Genomic DNA, 19,623 nt, shown 5'->3' with positions numbered 1-19,623 from the left:
TCTGTTTTGAGTGCAGACTTGAATATATACAGTGGGTGTACTGGGATTAAGGCAATGCTGGGATTAGTTGCTGGGCATGTTCTTCCCACTGCACCATTCCTTGTCAGTTTGTCTGGGGCTGTGTGTGTGGGAAGGGGTGGTGGGCTTTGTTCTGCCTGCAGTGTGGTGCATGCTTCTTAGAGATTATTTTAATCAAATTTTATTGAACAAATTCCTTGCAGAGCATCATTACACTGGTAAAACCCTTCATCTTCCTCACTTTAACTCTGATAGTGTGTTGTAGTTGTGTGTTTCTGTCTCTTGGGTCACATGTATGTTTATATTTTGGGGTGCCTGAAATATTTTGGTAGTCAGGAAAATGAGAGGGAAAAGCTCCTTTGAAATGACTGTTTCTTGTATGACTGGGTGTGATTGCGGGGTTGGAGCTGGTGATACAGACATTCCATTCCACACCTGTGTTTCCAATGTGACTGTTTCATCTCCAATAAGTAATCCAGTAATGAGACCTGGCTAATTTATTATAAGTGGTTAAACTTTTAACTCTGACTTGTTCCAGTAATTTTACACCTCATCCATGTAATTTGAATTATTTCATAAAATGTGTGTCTTCTCTCAACTGTTTTGAATGAGGTTTTGTACTGTATTGTTCCTCTGGGTAGAAAGAATGAGAGACTAATAATCTGTAGGGAGAACCTGAGACACACTCAACTTGAGAAGCTCAAGATGATGTTTTTTCATGCATTTATTTGTTACTGAGAAGCAGGGAGGGAGATGGAGGCAGGTTGTTGTAAATAGGTACCATATGTACTGCTCAGAACTGGGATTTTTATTAGGGATTCTGTGTATGCTTTCTCCAAGTTGTAGAAAGGTCCTTAAAAAAATATTGTAAGAAAGAAGTGCAGTCTCTCCTGGAACCCTTCAGATGCCAGGAGATTTCACTTAGCATATTAGTTGTATACTTTCTCCCAAGTAAATATTTGTTTTACTCCTTTTGCTATTTGGCCTCTTGCTGAGTTTAACCTGACAAAAGCTAAGGGCAGTGCTACACTACAACAAAAACATGGGCAGCACTTTGGAGTGGTGCAAAACAGCAGAGAAAGGCTGAAGGTAATCTTGGAAGATAAAGTGAAACTCCTTGCTGTAGATGATGCCTCCTCTTTGTTTGGATTTTCCTAAGCTCCAGCTCCCACGTTATCTCTTGTTAGGCGGCTGTGGACTGCTGTGAGCACTGGCTGCATTAATATGCAACGTTTTTCTGCTTGTAGTTTTTCAGAGCAGTAAGTAGCACAAGAGGTATTCATAAGCTGTACAGTATTTGTGCAAGTGGGAAAGGAATGCATTGAATACATACCTTTTTTATTAATAAGGTTGACTGCACCTTTTTCTCTGCTTGACTTCACAAATCTTGTAATTTTGTGTGTGGCATTCATCTTGTTTGGTTTGTTTAAATTAATCTCTTTTTGCCCTTGTACTTCCCGTTTAATTCATGTTTGTGAAGCATTTAGGATATGTAAAGAATGGGAGGCAAAGTTATTTTTGTTTGTTATTCCTATTGGCCTTGGTACTTCTTCTTGGAGCTGTCTCCCAGTTTAATGTCCCAAGGTCACTCCTACATACAAGTCCACTGTCATTTTTGGTTTGTGGCTGGTGACTTGTCTCAATATAAATTTCTGCAGAAAAAAAGTGATAGAAGCCTGAACAAAAAAGCCTTCCAGAACAATACATTCATTATGTTCATCATCAATTTTAAACAAACTCTGTGGGGCTGCACAAATTAATGTCACCTGATAAAGGTGGGGAGGGATTTCTTTTGAAGGGGATGAGAAATCCATTCCTTGAGTTGGATGCCAGGCTTGTGTATCCATAAGACCTAGGGATCACTTGCCTATCTTTGAAAAAACAAGCTATGTTCAGGTGTTATCTCCAACCAAACCCTCTGCCCTCTCAGTGGGAGTTAAAGATTCCGTGCCCTTTGATAAATGAGTTGATATGTCCTGGCAGGTGTCACTGACACCATTTGCTTTCTCCTGTAATGTCTTGGGGCTGTGTGTGAGCTATTGCCATGTGTGTAAGGGCTGCTTTGTTTGCCTCTAGTCACAGTCTTGCTCTAGCCAGTGCTGTGGGTACCTGGAGGAAGAACAGCTAGTGTGAAATGAACTTCTGGTCTCAAAAAATGTGTCTCCCTTTCAGAAGAATTTCTTGTCTCCATCTCCATAATTGAACCTTAAAATATTATTTAGAATTTCATTTTAATTTCTTATCCAATTTGTTCAGTTCTCTGTTCATCCCCAGCCCTTCCTGCAAACCCTTCCTCTCACAAACCCACCAATGCTTTCTTTGAACTTTCAACATCTATGATGCAAAAAAGCAGTTTGCCTTTCAAGCCAGTAGAGCAGTACAGCAAAGCACCCAGTTCATCAAATTGTTGATTTAATCTTCTGAGCACAAGAATAATCCCCAGTGTCATTTTCTGAAATAGGTTGACAAGATCCATCCTAATCATTCAGATACTTCCAGTTGCTCATGTTGCCTGTCTGGGGCTGCTGCTCTCAGGTGCCAGTGGCTCTTATCAGTCTCCCAGGGCACAGCCTTTGATGGTTAGAGAATGGAAGATCCTGTCCTGTGTGTGAATTAAATTTCTGAATGGGAACAAACTGAATCTGAAATCATCATCTGAACCAGTTCCAACCTTCCATCCTCTTCTCCTTTTCAGTTGTTCTCAGCCATTAAGTGTCATGCTGGGGTAAGAACGTGACAGGGAGGGCAGCATCCCTGATTTCTGCTGTCTGCAGGCATCCATTAAGGCTGAAGAGCATCTTTAGAGGAGGCTAATGCTTCTTGTAGTCTCCCTGTCTGCAGGGACAGGTTCTTTCCTTGTTGCTGGTGGCCAACACACAAACTGATTTCCAGTACCTTGTGCTCAATTCACCCATTTAATGGCCTTTTTGCTGAAAGCTTGTGATGTTTAGTAGTTAATATACCTCAGTACACAGCTTTTAGAGATCAGATAAATTGATTGGTAATTTGATGAACTCAAAGAACATCTATAATAGGGTAACTAAAATGTGTTAGATGTCAGCACAGCCTCTCTGCCTTCTCTGCAGTGTGTATGTTCTCCCTTCAATATGTGTGGACTGCTGTACAGTGCATTACATCAAATTACAAGCAGCCTCTATGCAAACAGCAGCTAAGTGTTTGCTTCCTCTTCAGCCTGCAGGATTAGTGCAGAGATGCCTTTGCAGTCTGTGTGCTGAAGGGTGAACTGTCAGAGCCTTACGGTGATTTTGTTTCCCTGGCATTTAGAGTATCTCTGCAGAGGGAGAGAATGATGCTTATGGGCTGCTTCATCTTGGAGGAATCCATCCTCAGGCTCGACTTGTGAAATAAATGTGGCAATGTGTGGTTTGAACTTAGTGTCTTAACACTGAATTTAGCAGCTGAATTTAGATAACAATCTGGTATCTGGTCTCATCAGTGTATCACTATGAAGACTTGTTAAAGGCAGAACAAAAAGACCTGGAATGTGATCTTGTCTCTTTGTTAGAACTCAACACTGGAGCATTTGTCAAGTCTAGTCCAAAAAGAGCAAAACAAGAGATTCTTTTGTCTTACTTCTGAGAGCTTTCCCCATTATCTAATATTTCTGATATCCTACCTTGGCATTTTTTATTCAACCCAATTTTCCCTTTCATTCATTCATTCAATTTCATTCATTTTCTCATTGCCTAATAGTTTAAATTTCTGATTCCTCCTTCTTTGTGCTGTTTACATGCTTGTCTATAAGCAGAATTGCTATTTATAAATATGTGTATGTATATTTATATAGATAACACTGTTACCAATAAAAGCAGTGCTACTTTTCTAATGGAAAGCAGCACTTGCACACACCCCCCCTCTGTCTCTCAGCTGTTTTTACTGAGGTGCAGTTGTACCTCAACAGCAACTACATCACCCCGCTGCAATAAATACCAGTGCTGCCTGTTATTTCCGTGTAATTCACCAACCAGTGTACAATTAATTTCTGGCCCTGTTATTGCACTATTGGCTATTTTATGAAGCTGTAGAGAGTTAGCAGAGTGAATTGATTAAATGTGTTCCAGACCTTAGGCTGGATTCAGTGTGTCTGCTGGGATTTCGATGATTGAAGCTTGTGCTTCTCTTGGGATATTCGAGATTTAGACTTAGTCTTGGAAATTGGTTCAGGTAGACAAAACTTCCCTGTGTGTGGAATTCACTTGCATAAGAGCCTGACTTTGGGGAATCTGAGATTTCTGTTTCGACTCACAGTGGTCCTTCCACATGTGGCAGGAAAAAGGCATTACTATTGTGACTTAAAAATAAAGCCAACAGTGGGATTCAGTTTGAAAACGTCCTTAAAATTATGGCTCTGCCCTTACAGAATATGCTGTCATCATGTTAATGGAAAATATGGCTAATAATTACTCTATAAATTGACTCCCTGGAAGATCTCAAATTTGTGCTGAATTAAGTAGTCCAAAGATCAGACTTCAGAAAGGAACTACTCCATATTTACAGCGGCTGTACCTTCTGAAGTGTTTAGTAGTTTACTGTGGGTGTGTTAAATACATGTTTCATGACAGCCTGGGGCCACTTCTCTGAAGGCTTTTTCCCCATCTGCCAGTCATTTTAAAGAAACATAAATAAAAGAGCTACTCCAATTTCTTGAACATATAATGCACGTTCCCCAGAGACCAGGGTGACTCAGAAGTAGCTTGTAAATAACATGTTCAGTGTTTTTAAATAGATATGTACCATCAGGCTCACAGTGAGGTCTTCAGCCACTGAAAACTTGCTTTGCCTGTCACAGAATCTCCTGGTTTCATGAAGATGAGGAGTGGATTTTTGTTTGTTTGGTTTTGGGGTTAATTAGTGGTTTGCCCATACATTCTGCTGCCCCAAGCATGATCCCAGCCACAATTTGCCATTAAACCCCTTGGCTTAAATGAAGATTTCCTGGCTCATCCATTTGCATTTTAACCTCATTGTAAATAAATATAAAATAATGGCTAATTTTGTTTTGTTTTAGTTAAAATAGTAAACATACATCTCATATGCAGTAGAACTGTGTAGGAGTTGTACCTCACAAATGTGGAAAGGAGATTGCTCTGGTAGGTGTTCAGCAGTGGAGTGGCCAGCAGGTAAAAGATGTTGCCCTGCACAGAGGACAGCAGCAGTGAGGAATGGCCACAGAGCCAGGACATGCTGAGAGGCTGCTGAATCTGTGCCCATCTCCAAGAGGCCACAGAGGAGCAAGAGATGGGAGAAGAAAATGTGGGAGCTGAGATAAAGCTCTAAGCCTCTGGTTTGAGGAGACTTGTAATAACTAGGTTATTTTATGAGAAGAGCTAGCTTTTCTTTTCCTTCCCAATTACTGCGTTTCGGGTCTTTTAATAAGAAAACCAGCTTAATTCCTTTTCCTTTCTTCTGCCTCCCCATTCTTCTGAACAGAAGCCAAGTTTTTTCTTTCATAATTTCAAGCTGCAAGGTTGCTTTGAGCTTGCACGCCTGGGTCAATTGAGGAGTTGCCTGGGTTGTGGATTTTTTTTTTTCCCCAGAGATGTCTCATGATGTACTGGGCACTACACAGAAATCATCTTAATTTGCCCTGACATGCAGCAGGCTTTGAACTGGCTGGACTGTGGTTCTTGATCAGAGAAGACGACTCATATGGGCGTGTAAAAATGCTGTATTGTGTGTCTGTCTGAGCGTGGATATGCATTTTTTTAACCTCATTTTTCATAATAGTGACGTATACCACAGAATTTCCTTTGGCTGTTTAGGGAATTAAATGTAGTGTATGAGACCTCTCACCTTTAGGTCATTTGTTGAGATGCAGCAGCAGAAGCCATTATGCCTGATGGTTAATCACTCATTCGTTTGGCACTGAGGTAACTCTTCCTGCAGCTAGAGACAAGGGTTTGTTGCAGGAAGAACAAAAGAAATCCCCCATAATAGTGTCCTAACTGTTGATTCCTGTGAGAGCATCCTAGGGAGGAACACAGCATTTGTCCTTGCTGGCTGAAAACAGAACAGTGCTGGGTTTTAAGTTTGTGTGTTCATTTTTTCTGTGGAGAGAGGATTTACCTCCAGGTCTGAAGTGTTTGTGGTGTTTGCTTTTATTCCCTCCTGTTGTTCCGCAGCAAAAGCATAGTTCTGTCCCTTCTTTGTGTTCCTGTTGTCTTGAGCTCAAGCTGTCTCTAGTTGAAGAGCTTGTATTTTTTTGCTTGGTCTTGTCCAGATACAGGTGAAATACTCTTTTTTTTTTTTTTTTTTCATGAGCCTGAAAAAAAATATCCAGTTATAAAAACCACTGTTTCCCCAGCCTCTTTTTCTTACAAAGTTTATCAGCTGCAGCAACAAGCCCCTGATAATTAGGATGCTTATACCAAAATGTTTCTTCTGGAACTTTAAGCCTACCTATATTTCCTTTTCGTTTAATGCCAAGTTCAAGGTCTGTTGTTGCTTGTATGCAATAATCCTTACTGTCAGATTGTGTTTAGAGATTAAATCCTGAGTAGATTAGCTTGCACCTATGAATGTGTGCTACACTGTGCATGTGACATTCTGCCATTTATGTTCCTGAGAAGCCTTGGCAGCAAGACATCGTGAGATTTTTCAGGTTTAATGTTAATAAGTAATTATTCCTATTATTGTTTGATAGGCTAAAAGTGAGACCTGCCTTGTTGCCTTTCCTGTGCCTGGATTCTGTAGTGAAAGTTCCATAACTGAGCTGGTGGTGCCCAAAAGCTGTGTGAGGCCAGGGATGACATCCTGCCCCAGGGCTGTGTCGAGTGGTCCCTGCCAGAGGTGGGAATGAAGGAGTTGTGTGGCTGCTCCTGCTCTCTGTGGGTGTTGGATTTTCATGCTCATGTTTACAGCTTAATAGCCCTGCTGTGCAAATGCCTCTCTCCATTGGTTGGAGCTCTGTGGTCCTTCTGGGCTCCTCTTTGGAGCCTTCCCTCTTTGCCAGCTGCACAGGTGTCTCTTCAATGCCCCTTTAGAGGAGGCAAAACAGCTGCACTAAAAAACAGGTGAAAGAGAAGATTGCTAAAAGCAGAGAGAATGAGACTGTCAAAAGATGGAAATTGCTTACAAATATTTTCTGATTCCTTTCTTATCCCTTCTGCCATCCTTTCTCCTTTGTCCTCCTTGTGTTTTATTTTTATCTTAGGATAAACATCTTATTTTCTGTCTGCTGTGTGCTGAATTTCAATCTTTTGAATGGTAAAATATATATAAAAAGATACTAGTATTCCTTTCTCTGGAATCACTGATGCCTTGCAGGGCAAACTAGAGGTTATGTGACGGTGATATTGTAAAGGCAGGCCAAAGGAATCTGTGTTAATCCATTTTCTTTTTCTTGTTATCAATGTTTTGTTTTATATTTTTTTTTCCTTTCTAAATAGTAATCAATATTTCTTTGTAAAAATAGTTTAATAACTTTTTTTTTGCCACCTGTAAAATATATTGATGCTTTATGTCCAACTATCACTAATAAGGGAGAATGACATAAAGTCATCCTTTGTAATACTATTTTTGAACTGTGGAGCTGGGGACTTTTCCAGGTATTCATTAACTGAGGTTTCTAGCTCACTGGAAGATAAGTGAACATTGTCCCCATTTTAAAAGTGAGACCTTAATGCTTTAGGTTAGTATTTTCTATAATAGCTTTTTTCTCTTCACTTTTTGGTTATCTGGGTATGGTGTATTTCTTCAGATGTGCTGATTACCCATAAGTTGAGCTTGAAGTTTTGAATAATGAGCTCCTGAGCATCTCCAGACAGAGCCATGAGCCAGCAGGCACTTCTGTAAGTGTGGATTTGTCTGTGTCATTAACTGTGTACAGTGACCTGTGAAGTCCTAGCAGTCTTTTTGGCTGTAATCATTAAACCAGCCTCTCCTACAGGATAAAATGGGAAGAGAGCCTGCAAGCACAGTGAGAGAACCTTGACTGAAAATACAAATATCTTCAGAAAATGCTCTGGGAGTAATAGTAATAAAGAAAAAGTACAGTGGCAAAATAAATTGCTGCTGATACAATTTTTCTTCCTCTCTCAAGTTTGCCTCTAGTATGGCAGATTTTCTCCCTTCGATAAATAAATGCAAAGATGGGAATTGCTGCCAAAAACTGTCACATTTCTGGAACTTTCAGCCCCTGATTATTCACATTAAGCCTCTCCCCCCACCCCCCAGCAGTACAGTATTCTGAATATGTACACCCACCATTCTGTCAGATCTGTGCAGTCTGTGTCTGGTTCATCTTCTGTGTCTTTGATGTGCTCCATAACGTAGGCAAAGAGAGGTCTGATAGTCTCTCTAAAAACCTGACAGTTTGTGTGACAATCTGTCCACGAATCCACAGGCTCCTTGTCAACCAAATGAGCCTTTGAATATCAGAGGTTTCAGAACAGCGCTTGCAGCATTGCATATGCACCAAGGGGAGAGTACAACAGGCTTCCTTGTAACCTGAGAGATGTCTGCCTTTCCCTTAATCATTCCAGGGACATCTCATCATTGCTTGTTGGCTGGTTCTCAGCCCCGCACATGTCGGGGTTATTTAGCAAAGCTTGATTTACTGGGAACTGCACGTGGAGAATAATTTGTAGTTGGGAATAGAGGAAAAACCCCGGGAGGGGGTGGAACTTGCAGGCTTCAGCTTACTTCTGTTTTTCAGCGTTTTTTTGTTTATTTCTTATAGTGACTCTCTTCCCTGCAGTTCCTTTACCCATGCAAGTGTATGGATGTGATGCATTTTCTTCAATATTCTCCAGTTCTCTTGTGCATCCTCTTTCCTTGTGTTCCTCTATTCTGCCTTTCTCTTGGAACCCAGTGTACTGCATTCCTTAGCTACCTGTTGTGTAAAAGGATGGGGTCATGAATTTAACTCAGCTTTTTTTTTCATCTGGGACAGGAACTGTTAACTGGGCCAGCTGCTGCAGTTTATAAATGGGACTTAGGGATATTCTCAGCAGAGAGATGGAAGTTTTAGCTGCAGCATGACTGTCCGAGGTGGTGGGAGTTTTGTTGGAGGCTCTGTCAAATACCAGCTTTGGCATGATGGCATTAAATCTTAGCTAAAATGTTCCTTCCTTCCTTTCTTCCTTCCCAAAATAAGCTCCTGTGACAGGCCTGACAGGGGAATGTGCTTCGTATCTTTTTTATTGTATGACAAGTATTTGATAGCTGCCAGTTTTGTTTGATGGAGTTTTTTTTCCCCTCTTTATTCCCCCTTGAAAGTGCTGGTCAGCCTTTGAGTGAAACTTCCTCCTGTATTTCTTAGCACTCTTGATATTCTGGCAATTTCTTTCTTTTTTCTGTTTCCCTTGGCATCGATTTCTCTGCATTGCTGTCACTCTCTCATGGACAATACTCAGTTGTTTGAGGCAGCATCCTGTGATCTCGGAGCTCATCCTGATTGTGTGGTGGAGCTGCCCAGCACAGGTGCTGGGGTTTGCCAGGGGGGCTGTGCCCTCCGTGCCATGGGCACCACATTATCCCTGCAGGTCAGGCACGTGCAGGACTCCTCTGAGGCAGATGCTGAAAACTCTTGATGTTTAATCGATGCCTGGGAAGCCTGTTTACCTGCACTTGTCAGGTGTAATTGATTTAGGCATTTACTGTGAATTCCTCACCTTAGCTAAACTTCCAGCTGGGAGGAGAGCAGGGTGATACTCCCCTGCAGCAGTACTGGCATTAATCTGGGCCTTTCACAATGCTGTTGCTGTCCTTTCCAGAAAGCCTGAGTTACCTGCTGGAATTTTATGGCCTTTCTCTTTGAAGCCGCTTTTACTTTCCAGAGTTTGTTTAAAGAATTGGCAGTGCTTTGTTTGTAGTCTTTCAGAAGGGTGTGCTTTAAAGCAACCTCATATAAACACAATGTTTTTCTCTTTTCTCCTTCTTCGCCTTTTAATTGCTTCTGTAGTAATAATTTCTTTTCTGACTTGAAGATAACTTAAGACTTTTCTGCCTGCTTCCAGTGAGGCACTTGAAGCTTTTGGAAGTCCCTAAAACCATTTTGCTGTGGGGTACCTGTTTTTAATTAGACTCTTCCCAGGGTACCTTCATAGACAGTCTGACTCTGGTGTGGGATCACAGCCTGGGTCTGTAAACCCATTTTCACTCGGATAGACTATCTCGGTGTGGGACCCTGGTTCTGGGAAGTCCTGGGATGCATATTTTTATTTGAGTCACTATGTGCTTTAGGGACTGTAGCTTAACCTTTTTGTACCTAGTTATCCTGTGTTATCCACAAGGTAAACCCAGCCATGTTCCTTCTCCCCAGCTCTGCCTCCCTCAAGCTTTGTGGAGATACAGTGTTCTGTGGGATTTTATCTGTGAGAAGCTTTCTAGATATGCTACAGAATTAATATTTTGCTTTCAACTCGGGATAATATTGCAGACATGAGAAGATCTGTTCAAAGAGGAATGTACTTCTGCTCCTGACTAGTTTAACTTGTCTGTGTTCTTACTGTGGACACTACCCTCTTTATGCTTTCTCTGAATCTTAATCCAAAATTTATGATCTCACATCTATTGCCGAAGGAAAGAATAGAATGGAACAAATTCAATGCTCTCATTTCATTATTGGTCTCAGCGGGAGGAATGGATGAACCCACACATGAACAGCAAACAACAGAGCTGTGTTTAGAAGTTGGCTTTGGCTGAAAAAAGTCTCTTTTTTTTCATATCAGCAAGCTGTTTGTAGTTCCTTGCATCTTTTCTCTGTTACCTTTTAAGAAAAAAGCATATGAATTTTCAAAAAAGCAGTTTAACCCTTAACTTCTATGCTCTAGTGATATGTTCTATAGGCATGTTTCTCTTCCTTGTTAATTGGCTTTTATTTTTATATGCGTTTGAGGGGAAGGAGGAAATGTGAATGATCTAACTGCTTGCTGATACCAGCAAATGGGCTGAGCAGAAACGCCAGAGGAGTGAGCTCAGGACGTGAAGAGATTGTTTCTTGCAGCATATTCTGAAATTCCCAAACTCCCTGTTTTGGACCAAAGCTGATAGCAGTGATTGATTGTGTGAGTTGATTTTAACACATCCACAGGGTCATCCAGTGAACAGATTGGTTTGGCTCATCTGCCTCTGTACCTGAGGGAGGGATGCAGGTACATGGGGTAATTTTTCAAATCTGTTAGGAGCCGTTTGCGTGAGACTTCCGAGTGGTGAGAATGAACAGCCTGATCTACAGCACGTGTGAAGCAGTGACCTGCTGAGGTGTGGGGACCCTGGGTGCACCTTTGCTGCCCTGAGGCACTGCTGGCAGCAGAGCTGGCTCCCAAAGCTGGCACTGGCCCATGTTTCTCTGCAGCTTCCATGGCAGCAGCTGCATCCAGGCCATGTGTGCGCTGCCTGTCCCCAAGAGCATGCAGGCAGGCCACAGTTGTACTGCTCCTCAGGATGGTGTGAGGTCGTCTTTCTGGCTTCAGAAGCAGCTGGAAGCAGGAATTTGAATGTATTCCAGCAGATATTTGATATGTAAGAAGTAATCTCTGCTTTCCTTACCTGTTTCTCTCAGAAATTTGCGATGCCCTTGTGGGGCACACCATGTATTGCCCCACTCACAGCACTGCCTCTTGTGCTCTTTTGGGTTTGAGAGGGGCTTGCAAAGGGCATTTTGGTGCAGGCTGGTGAGCGTGGATGTCAGGAGAAGGGATGGAAGCAGCACGTCTGTCAGGTGCGAGGCAGATTGCACCATCCAATCTCCGGCTGTCGTCTGCAGCATTTGTCAGGGCCTCCACTGCCCTGCTCCCTTTCATCACAGCTATCACTGGCATTCATCTAGGCTGGCAGCATTTCAACAGCTGTTAATCCTCTTTGTATCTCTAAACACTGTGACCACTGACAAGCTTCTATACTCTGAGGTGTCAGAATATCTCAGGATATCTGTGGTGATGGTGGTTGGGTTTGTTGGTTTTAAATCAAGACACCTTCTAATCTATTGACCTGAACTGAAACGGATGGAGAAATCTTTGTCCCAGTGTCAGGTTTTTAATGCTGCTGCTTGATGCTCACAAATAATTTCACGTGAAATCTGATTAATTTTGATTTCCTCTTGCTTGTTTTGATCAGTTTTCTGTTTTACATGTTACTGCAAGTAGCACATGTTTCACTGAAGTTGTAAGGAATGTGGTTTAATGTCAGTGTGAGAATGAGCTGGCAGGGTTTTCTCTTTATGTTTCAATTACTTTCCCTCCAGAAATAACCCTGAGAACTCAGTCTTCTGTTATTATGTCTTCTTACTTTCTTTGCTATATGTTCTGCAAAGGGCCTGGGCAGTGTAGTGAGGTGTAGTAGTGAGTATTGGAGTTTCTCTGCATGTTTGCATCCAAGGAGGAATGCTGAATTAAAATTACTCCAAATTTAGCTCTAAGTTTTAAAATTGATTCCCTTTGGAAGGGAATTTTTAGCACAAGGGTGTTTTGATGAGAGGAGAGCAAGGGTATAGCAGCAAATCTGTTGTAGAAAAAGAGCAGGGTAAAGGAAAGTGGTTCCGTTGCACTTTAGGCTCTGGTTATGTATTTTTACGACTTCTTGGTGTTTTTATTATTTGCTACGAACCATCATTTAATAGCAGGGAAAAATCTTTCAAACTAACATTTCTTTGCTTAGTTTGTTTGTCTTCTCTGGAGAGCTCTCTCCCCATATGACAAAGCTCTGATGTTCTGAAGTTGACTCCCCTAAGGCTCAGCTTTATTGAGAGAAGTGAAACATTTTAGGTGGTTCATTCATTCTTTCTGTGTCTTTTGTTATTTGAGCCCTTATGGTGTCCTTTGGTCATGTTTTTAAACTTATTTCTGCAACTAAGACTGCCAGGAGCTTTATTTAATAATAGTTGAGGTCTCATGTTCAACTTTTTCTTTGTGAGCTGCCATTTTATCTCAAGCATCAAATAATGTGAAAGTAAATTAAAAGCAACGTTCATGTCTTGTAATTTTGTGCGGAATGTTCTCTCTTTTACTGTACCACTGAATATCGTTTTATGAAGATAAAGGACTTCACTAAGACTACAGGCAGCTCAGACTTTGTTTCAAGTGCAAATACCACACCTTGATCCTGCTGAATAGCCCTTGTGTGGAGGCGACCCTGCTGAAGCTGGGGGAAGTGCTCAGGTGGTTCCTGGCTTAGCTCTTTGTTTGCAGCTGTATTATAAAGACCTCAAAAGTTCTAGGCCACTGGAACGTTCTCTCCTGCCATAGTGTAGTGGTAAACTGCTGAAAATGAAGCAGATCTTGTGTTTGAAGTAGTATAGATGAGAATACTTGGAAAATTGTTCTCTATTAGTAGAAGCCCCAGATCACAGAACCTGCTGTGTCTGTGCCCATGCTGAAAGGCCCTTCTCTTGCCCATGTAGCCCATTTGTTGCTCATTTCATGCTTAGGACAAAAGGGAGTGTGACTTGCCCAAGGTTGGAAGGGATCTGAAGGCCAAGGAAAATGTATTTTAAAAATCTGCTTGTGGAACGAACTCAGATTTAAATGGTAGCCCCCTGTTTTTATTACTTGGGGAAGTGTTTGAAGGTACTGACTCATAGCATTAGAAATACTGTTTTTTGGGGTTTTAGAGTTTTTGGAGGGGAGAGGTCTTGACCAAAAGCAAGAGGCCCAGTTGGATCATAGGGAAGGATGTTTCCTTTTCATTTTTAAAACTCAGCAGCTTTATCTGCATGTTGAAGGTGTTCTATGCCCCTCTCAATCTTTGCATGGTGCCTGGTGGTTGCTTTGAGACCAAGCCTTTCCGCCTTCTCCTCACTGAGATTCTTGCCTCTGTTCAGGCTCTCACTTGCCTGCTTTTAGCACCTTCAGAATTCAGAACTAAAGCCTGGGTTCCTTTCCCAGCTATTTTTGCCCATGTCCGTCGCTGATGTTGTTGAAGATGAGCCTGACCCAAGTGCTGGGCAGTTGAACTTTAATAAAGTAGGTAAGGTTGTGCCACAACCACTTTAATCAACAGCACATCCAGCAAATGATTCTGTTGGCTATTGTCACTTCCTTCAGGTGGGTTAAACACGACCTCATGCTGGGGCTCACGTACAACAGATTTGTTCCTGTTTTCCTCTCCTGCTGCTGTTTCACTGCAGAGTGCTGCAGGCTAATAGTGTCTGATGGGACTACTTCCTATTGCCTGAAAAATGTTTAAATTTGCTACCTTGCTTTCTCTTTTTCCCACTTTCTCTCATTCTGATCTCTCAGATCCAGTCCCTTTGAGAAATCAGACAGTATGAAATATGAAAATTGCTCGGGTAGTAATTGGAGAAATGGTGAGACCTTTGAAGCCCAATGGAGATAATGCTTACATCTACTTATTCACATTATTTAATTTTTAATGGCAAATTTAATTAATGAAGCACAGGTCTTGTGGTTTCATGTGTGAATAAGTAACAGCAGGGAGCTGTAAGTCATGAGGTCTGTTTACAGGCCAGAGAAAAAGGCACCATTAAAAGCTGAACTTTTCAATATAGGAAGGAGAAAAATGGATTTAATAGCATTGAAGTTTGACCACTCTGTAATAAGTAAGTAAACAAAAACATTAATGATAATTTGTTGGTAAAATGCATTTTGAAGTGGTTAGTCCTTCATGATTCCTCAGTTTAAATCTGTCTCCTAGGTCAAAATTTGAAAAGCAAAATCTGTTCTGTGTTTCTTTTGGTATGTAACATAAATTCAGGCACTAAAGACAAAACGCCTAAATATAGCACCTTGAAGCCCAGGTTCTGAAAACCTTTATAAACCTTTCAATTAGCTGAGCTTCACACAACTTCAGAGATACAGGCAGCTGTTATCCCTCACTTGCAGATGGAAAATGGTGACTTGCCCAAGATTGCACAAGTGGCAGAACCACTAATAGAACTTGAGTTATATCTGTCCTTTCCTTTTTCCAACCACTGAACAGTGTGTGTTGGCTCATCATGTGCAGGACCAGCTGCATTTATGGGAAAATAAATGAAGGAGGGCAAGAATAGTATTCTATATAAAATGACCAAATTTGGGGAGAGACGAGATAGCAGCTTGAACCGGCCCTAAATGAATAGCTGTCCTCGCTTTCAATATCATTTTGTCACTTTTTTTGATTGATTATTGCATATTTTCTGCTTGTGCCTTTTCAGAGTAAGAGCCTTGCAGATGAGCTTTGCACAAGGCGGTTGCCAGTGGAGTCCAGGGGCTTTGCTTGCCTAAAGCAGCTTTATCAGCAGCTTAGTGACACAGACCTGTAGTGCACTCACTGGGGGAGTGCAGCCCTTCCCTCCTGCTGATTGTGCCTGGCAGGCTCCTCGGTGCAGCCCAGAGGAGGAATTCATCCTCCACATTCAGTGACTGAGCAGTTGTGAGCTAAAACTCTTTTTGTGCAAGTTCAGGAGAATTTAATGCAAACCTCTTAAGTCCTGCAGCAAGACACTCAAGCCTCTGTTCGGCAGCGCCTTAGCTGAGACCTGATACACCTCCCTATGTTGTTAGAAGGGAAACAGGCTGCATAATTTTCTTTTAAAGAATAAGTAACATAAGTAGAAGCACTGAAATGTAAAATGGATTTTCCAGTGCTAGCAACCAGTTTTGATACTTGCATGTCAGTAACTTACAAGATCCTTCACAGCAATTAATGAAAGAAGAGAACAAAACACGACCAAACGCAAAATAGCTCTGTGCTGGAAACACCTTGTTTTAGTGGTTACATGGAATAACCAAAGCTCATGGTTGGTTGGTAGTGACCTTTTCCCCCTTTTTCCTTTGACAAAAGTGAGCCTTGGAATGAGGGCTGTGTTATGGCCCTGATACATTTGTTGAAAATAAAATTGACTTGTAAGTATTTCTGGTGTTCTTTGAACTGAATATTCTGTTTGTTGTTGGAAATTGTTATTAATTATAGAAGATGACTTTGTGGCAAGATAAGATCTGAGATGCCTTTAATTTTTAGAGCTGAGCATTCTATTCTTTGTTTCAGAATGCAGAGATCTACAAGATGACATCCGAGCAGTATCAGGAGGCAGCAGCCAAGGCAGAGGAACGGATAAAGTGAGGAACCATTTTTGTTCTTTTCAGCAGTTCCAGTTGCATTTCATAACATTTTGTGTGTGGCTTCTGTGTTCCTGTAAACACAGTGTGAAGTTACCTCCTGTCAGGGGCTGAGGAGGTGCAAGCTGACATCTTCTCTTTCTACGCTAAGCTTGCAGAATTTAATATAAAGTTGATAGATCTTGCAAGGAAGGATGAGGTAGAAGAGATGGATTTTCAAAATTATTAATAAATAGGAATATTTACTAGGGTTTTCAAAATAGCAATGGAACATGTTTAATCTGTTCTAGCTTTGACCTATTGTACTTAACCTACACAGTGTAGCTTTGGGCTGGTGCATGGGGGTAGGAAGAATGGCACCACTTCTAAAGTTTTCATTGTCCAGGGGGAAAAAAAGATAAACAGTCTAAATCTCATCCCTGTTAGTTTCAAATTAGAGTTGTAATTTTCATGAATGTTTTCTCAGAATGGGTGCAATGATTTTTCTGGTCTTTTTTATTTGCCTTAGCACAATAAGTGGACCTTTAATGTTGCCTTTTTACCATGAGCATATATAGTTTTTAAATTATATCTGTATTTGTCAGTAGTGTTATATAACTTATTGTTCCACATGCACTAACAGCTGCCCAAGAAAAAATATTTTCTATAATTCTTAAATATTAATGAGGCTAAAGCAATTACGCTGTCAAGAGCAGCACTCGAATCTCAGTTGGGTAAACAGTTGGCCAACATGCAATAAACTGGAGTAGCAGCATATGTAGTCCGGTTGGGTCCAATCCAGACTCTACAATACTTAATTGCATAAATAGATAATATAGTAGTGATGAATATATTAGTGGGGTGTGCAGTATATTGTGCTGTCTTTATTTAAAATTATGTTTAACTGCCAAAGTGTCACATAACCTGTTGTAATTTCACATTTTTGTTTGGACAGTCAAGCAATAAGTTGCTAAAGAAGCCAAAACAAGACAGATAACACATCATTTGCATTTCCATCCTGTTTTCCACAGCAGAATTTTAAATTCTCTTTTAAAATAAAATTTAAAAAATTCATAGGACATAACTCTCTTATAATCTTTGATCAATGGAATATTTTCTTGGATTTGCTTCTGCAAGTGTGTGATCAGTTGTTGTGAACTTGTGTAGTGGTGATTTATCCTTGTGACTTGGTGAAGGAAGTAATTGGGACCTGGGATTGTGTTCTTCACTTACTAGTAAAGCCTGTAAGTACCTTATTTTTTACTATTCTGAAGGTTGGTTCCTGATGTTTCAGTTTCCTTTGGTCTGCTCTGTTTCTTGTGGAAACAAAGACTGGTAATGTAGGAAACTCAGGAATGCAACCATTTCTTGCAAAGGTTAGTGGCAGAGACCAACACAAATGCTAATGAATTCTTTCTTTCAAGATTCAGGGAGTGTGCTTGTGGTCTCTTAAGGGTTTCTTCCCCTTTTCTTTGAGCCTTTATCATCTAACAATCTCTGACTTCTGGCCTTATTGTACAGTGTTCTTGAATTTGATGGCACTGTGAACTTGAGCCATTATAAAGGAACAGATTCCTTGGGCTGTCTTCTTTGCAGCACCTGCCCTAATGGAATTTTGTGGGAAAAAATAGCATGGCTGGAGGTGTCTTGAAAAGGGACAAGATGAGTGGCACGAGTGAAACTGAGGGTGAAGTTGAATATCTTGCATTCTAGTTCTTCACAATAGAAATTTTCAGCAGTAGCCAGGATTGCACTGAGCTGAGCTTTGGAGTTCATGGTCTGGGACTGATAAAGCCCTTTGATAATTGTACATGCAGGAAGAATCATTGCTTTCCCCCATCAGCCTGCAGTGTGTCACTTCCATCAGCATGCAGTGACCCTTTGCAGATTGCTGCTTTGTGTACAGCACAGTGTACAAACACTCTTGAAGCGTTCTTGTGCCTCACACCTGGGTCATGATAGGCTGGGACAGGGTCAGAGGAAAGTTCCTTCCTACACTGGCATCCACGCTCAACTGGTAGGACTTGAAGTCTGTGAGTTGTGAGGTTCTCCTGTCAGGCATCCTACATTCAAGTCATTCTACAGCCTGTTTATTGTAAGAGCCTACAAGATCCTGTGACTTCACTGGAATGAGGAGTTTGCTTATCCTCTTTTGCACTTTCGTATTAGACATACGAGCACAGTTGGTGCTAAGATAGGTTAGACTGATTTACGCAGATCTAGTTCTTTGGTTCACAGGAATAAACTGACACTCCTGCAAAACTATGTGAAGTGGAATTTCAACCAAGGTATGAATGAAATACAGGTCTGCCCCTTTCCAGTACTGGACTATGATATCTCCTTAAGGAAAGGAAACCAGGAGTTGCACTTTCTCCAACTGCAGAGAGTCCACATCCTTCCCCACAGTGTCTCTTCCTGAGCTTCTGTTATCCCTGGTTACACTGTGAAGACCTGCCCCTGGCACTTGTGCCTTGTGAGACCAGTCTGTATGTGTTCTCTGCCACTGTGTATCAGCAGAGCTGATGGAGGAAAAGAGAAATAGGGCTGGGGCTCTTTCCACAGTGAGAACTCTGTTTTCCAGAATCTGTGTCAAAGCAAAGAGAAGAAATATCTGAAACAAAACCCCAGTGTTTTCTTGGCATTTAATGACTTTTGTAATTCTTTTATCAACACTTACAGCTCTGCACAAGTGGTCAAGCATTCCATGGACTGTTTCCACTCCTTAGTGGTTGTCAAGCATTGCAGGATTTAGGAATATTGTACACCTTTCCACCAGTGACCCTTCACAGCATGCCTGAGAGGTAGGCAAGTAAACCTTCCTGTCTCCCTTTGTATAAAAACAGAAGTGAAGTACTTAGTGCTGGGCTTCATATTAAATCACTGACACAGTCATTAGCTCTTGGTTTCCACTTCAAGGCTTGATGCCTGCATGGCCTGACCTGTGCAATGGACTTTGTTCCTCATCTCTTTACCTGAAGCCAGCCTACTCTCATCTCCACATACCTCCTATCAGAGTGTCTCCTTCTCCTTTCTTCTGGGCTCTGTCTAACCTGTTTTATTTCCTCCCAGCAAAAAGATCTTAGCAACAAGATACCACTGAGCACGGCTTTCAGCACCTTAAGCAACTTGCTCTTGTTGTTTCTCTGCTGTGATGAATTGGACAGTTGCCATGGACATATTGTCTCAACTATGTTGTTATAATTGGCGCATTGTTATTTTTCTCTTTTGTTAACTAACAGAATTAAAGTCGGGGACCTAGAACTTCCCCTGCCTTCTTTCCCTGTTTAGCAAACTATGCACATCAGTAACCACCCACAAAGGAAGCAGCGTGTAAATAAAAAGCCAGTGCTCCCCACCCTTCCCTTCATTCCACATCCTTTTCTCAGTGTTCATAGAGCCATGACTCAGACTGGGTTTAGAGAAGACAACTTGCTAATCCCCTCCCTGCTACAGAGAATAAAACGGCATTTCATTCCAAGCTGTATTAATGCACTCGCTCCAGGGATAAGGCAGCACTCCCAAAAGGCAGTGGCCAAATTTTCTTTCTGTTGCGTGGTCTTTGTCTTCTTTTGAGTGTTACATTTAGATTAGCTTCTGAGGATTAAAT

General features: G+C 41.4%; 1 protein-coding gene across 2 annotated transcripts in view; it reads left to right on the top strand.

The window, feature by feature from the left end:
• Window positions 1-19,623, top strand: part of CHCHD6 (coiled-coil-helix-coiled-coil-helix domain containing 6) — a 108,611-nt gene that overhangs the window by 40,613 nt on the left and 48,375 nt on the right. For both annotated transcript variants that reach the window (XM_074549787.1, XM_074549786.1), the window contains one exon: window positions 15,967-16,037. In XM_074549787.1, coding sequence (XP_074405888.1) covers window positions 15,967-16,037 — 71 coding nt within the window. The remainder of the gene's footprint in view (window positions 1-15,966; window positions 16,038-19,623) is intronic.

Source organism: Zonotrichia albicollis, chromosome 12 (assembly GCF_047830755.1).
Source record: "Zonotrichia albicollis isolate bZonAlb1 chromosome 12, bZonAlb1.hap1, whole genome shotgun sequence".
Taxonomy (NCBI): Eukaryota; Metazoa; Chordata; class Aves; order Passeriformes; family Passerellidae; genus Zonotrichia; species Zonotrichia albicollis.
Note: the sequence above shows the minus strand (reverse complement) of the source record. Positions and strands in the feature narration are given on the sequence as shown.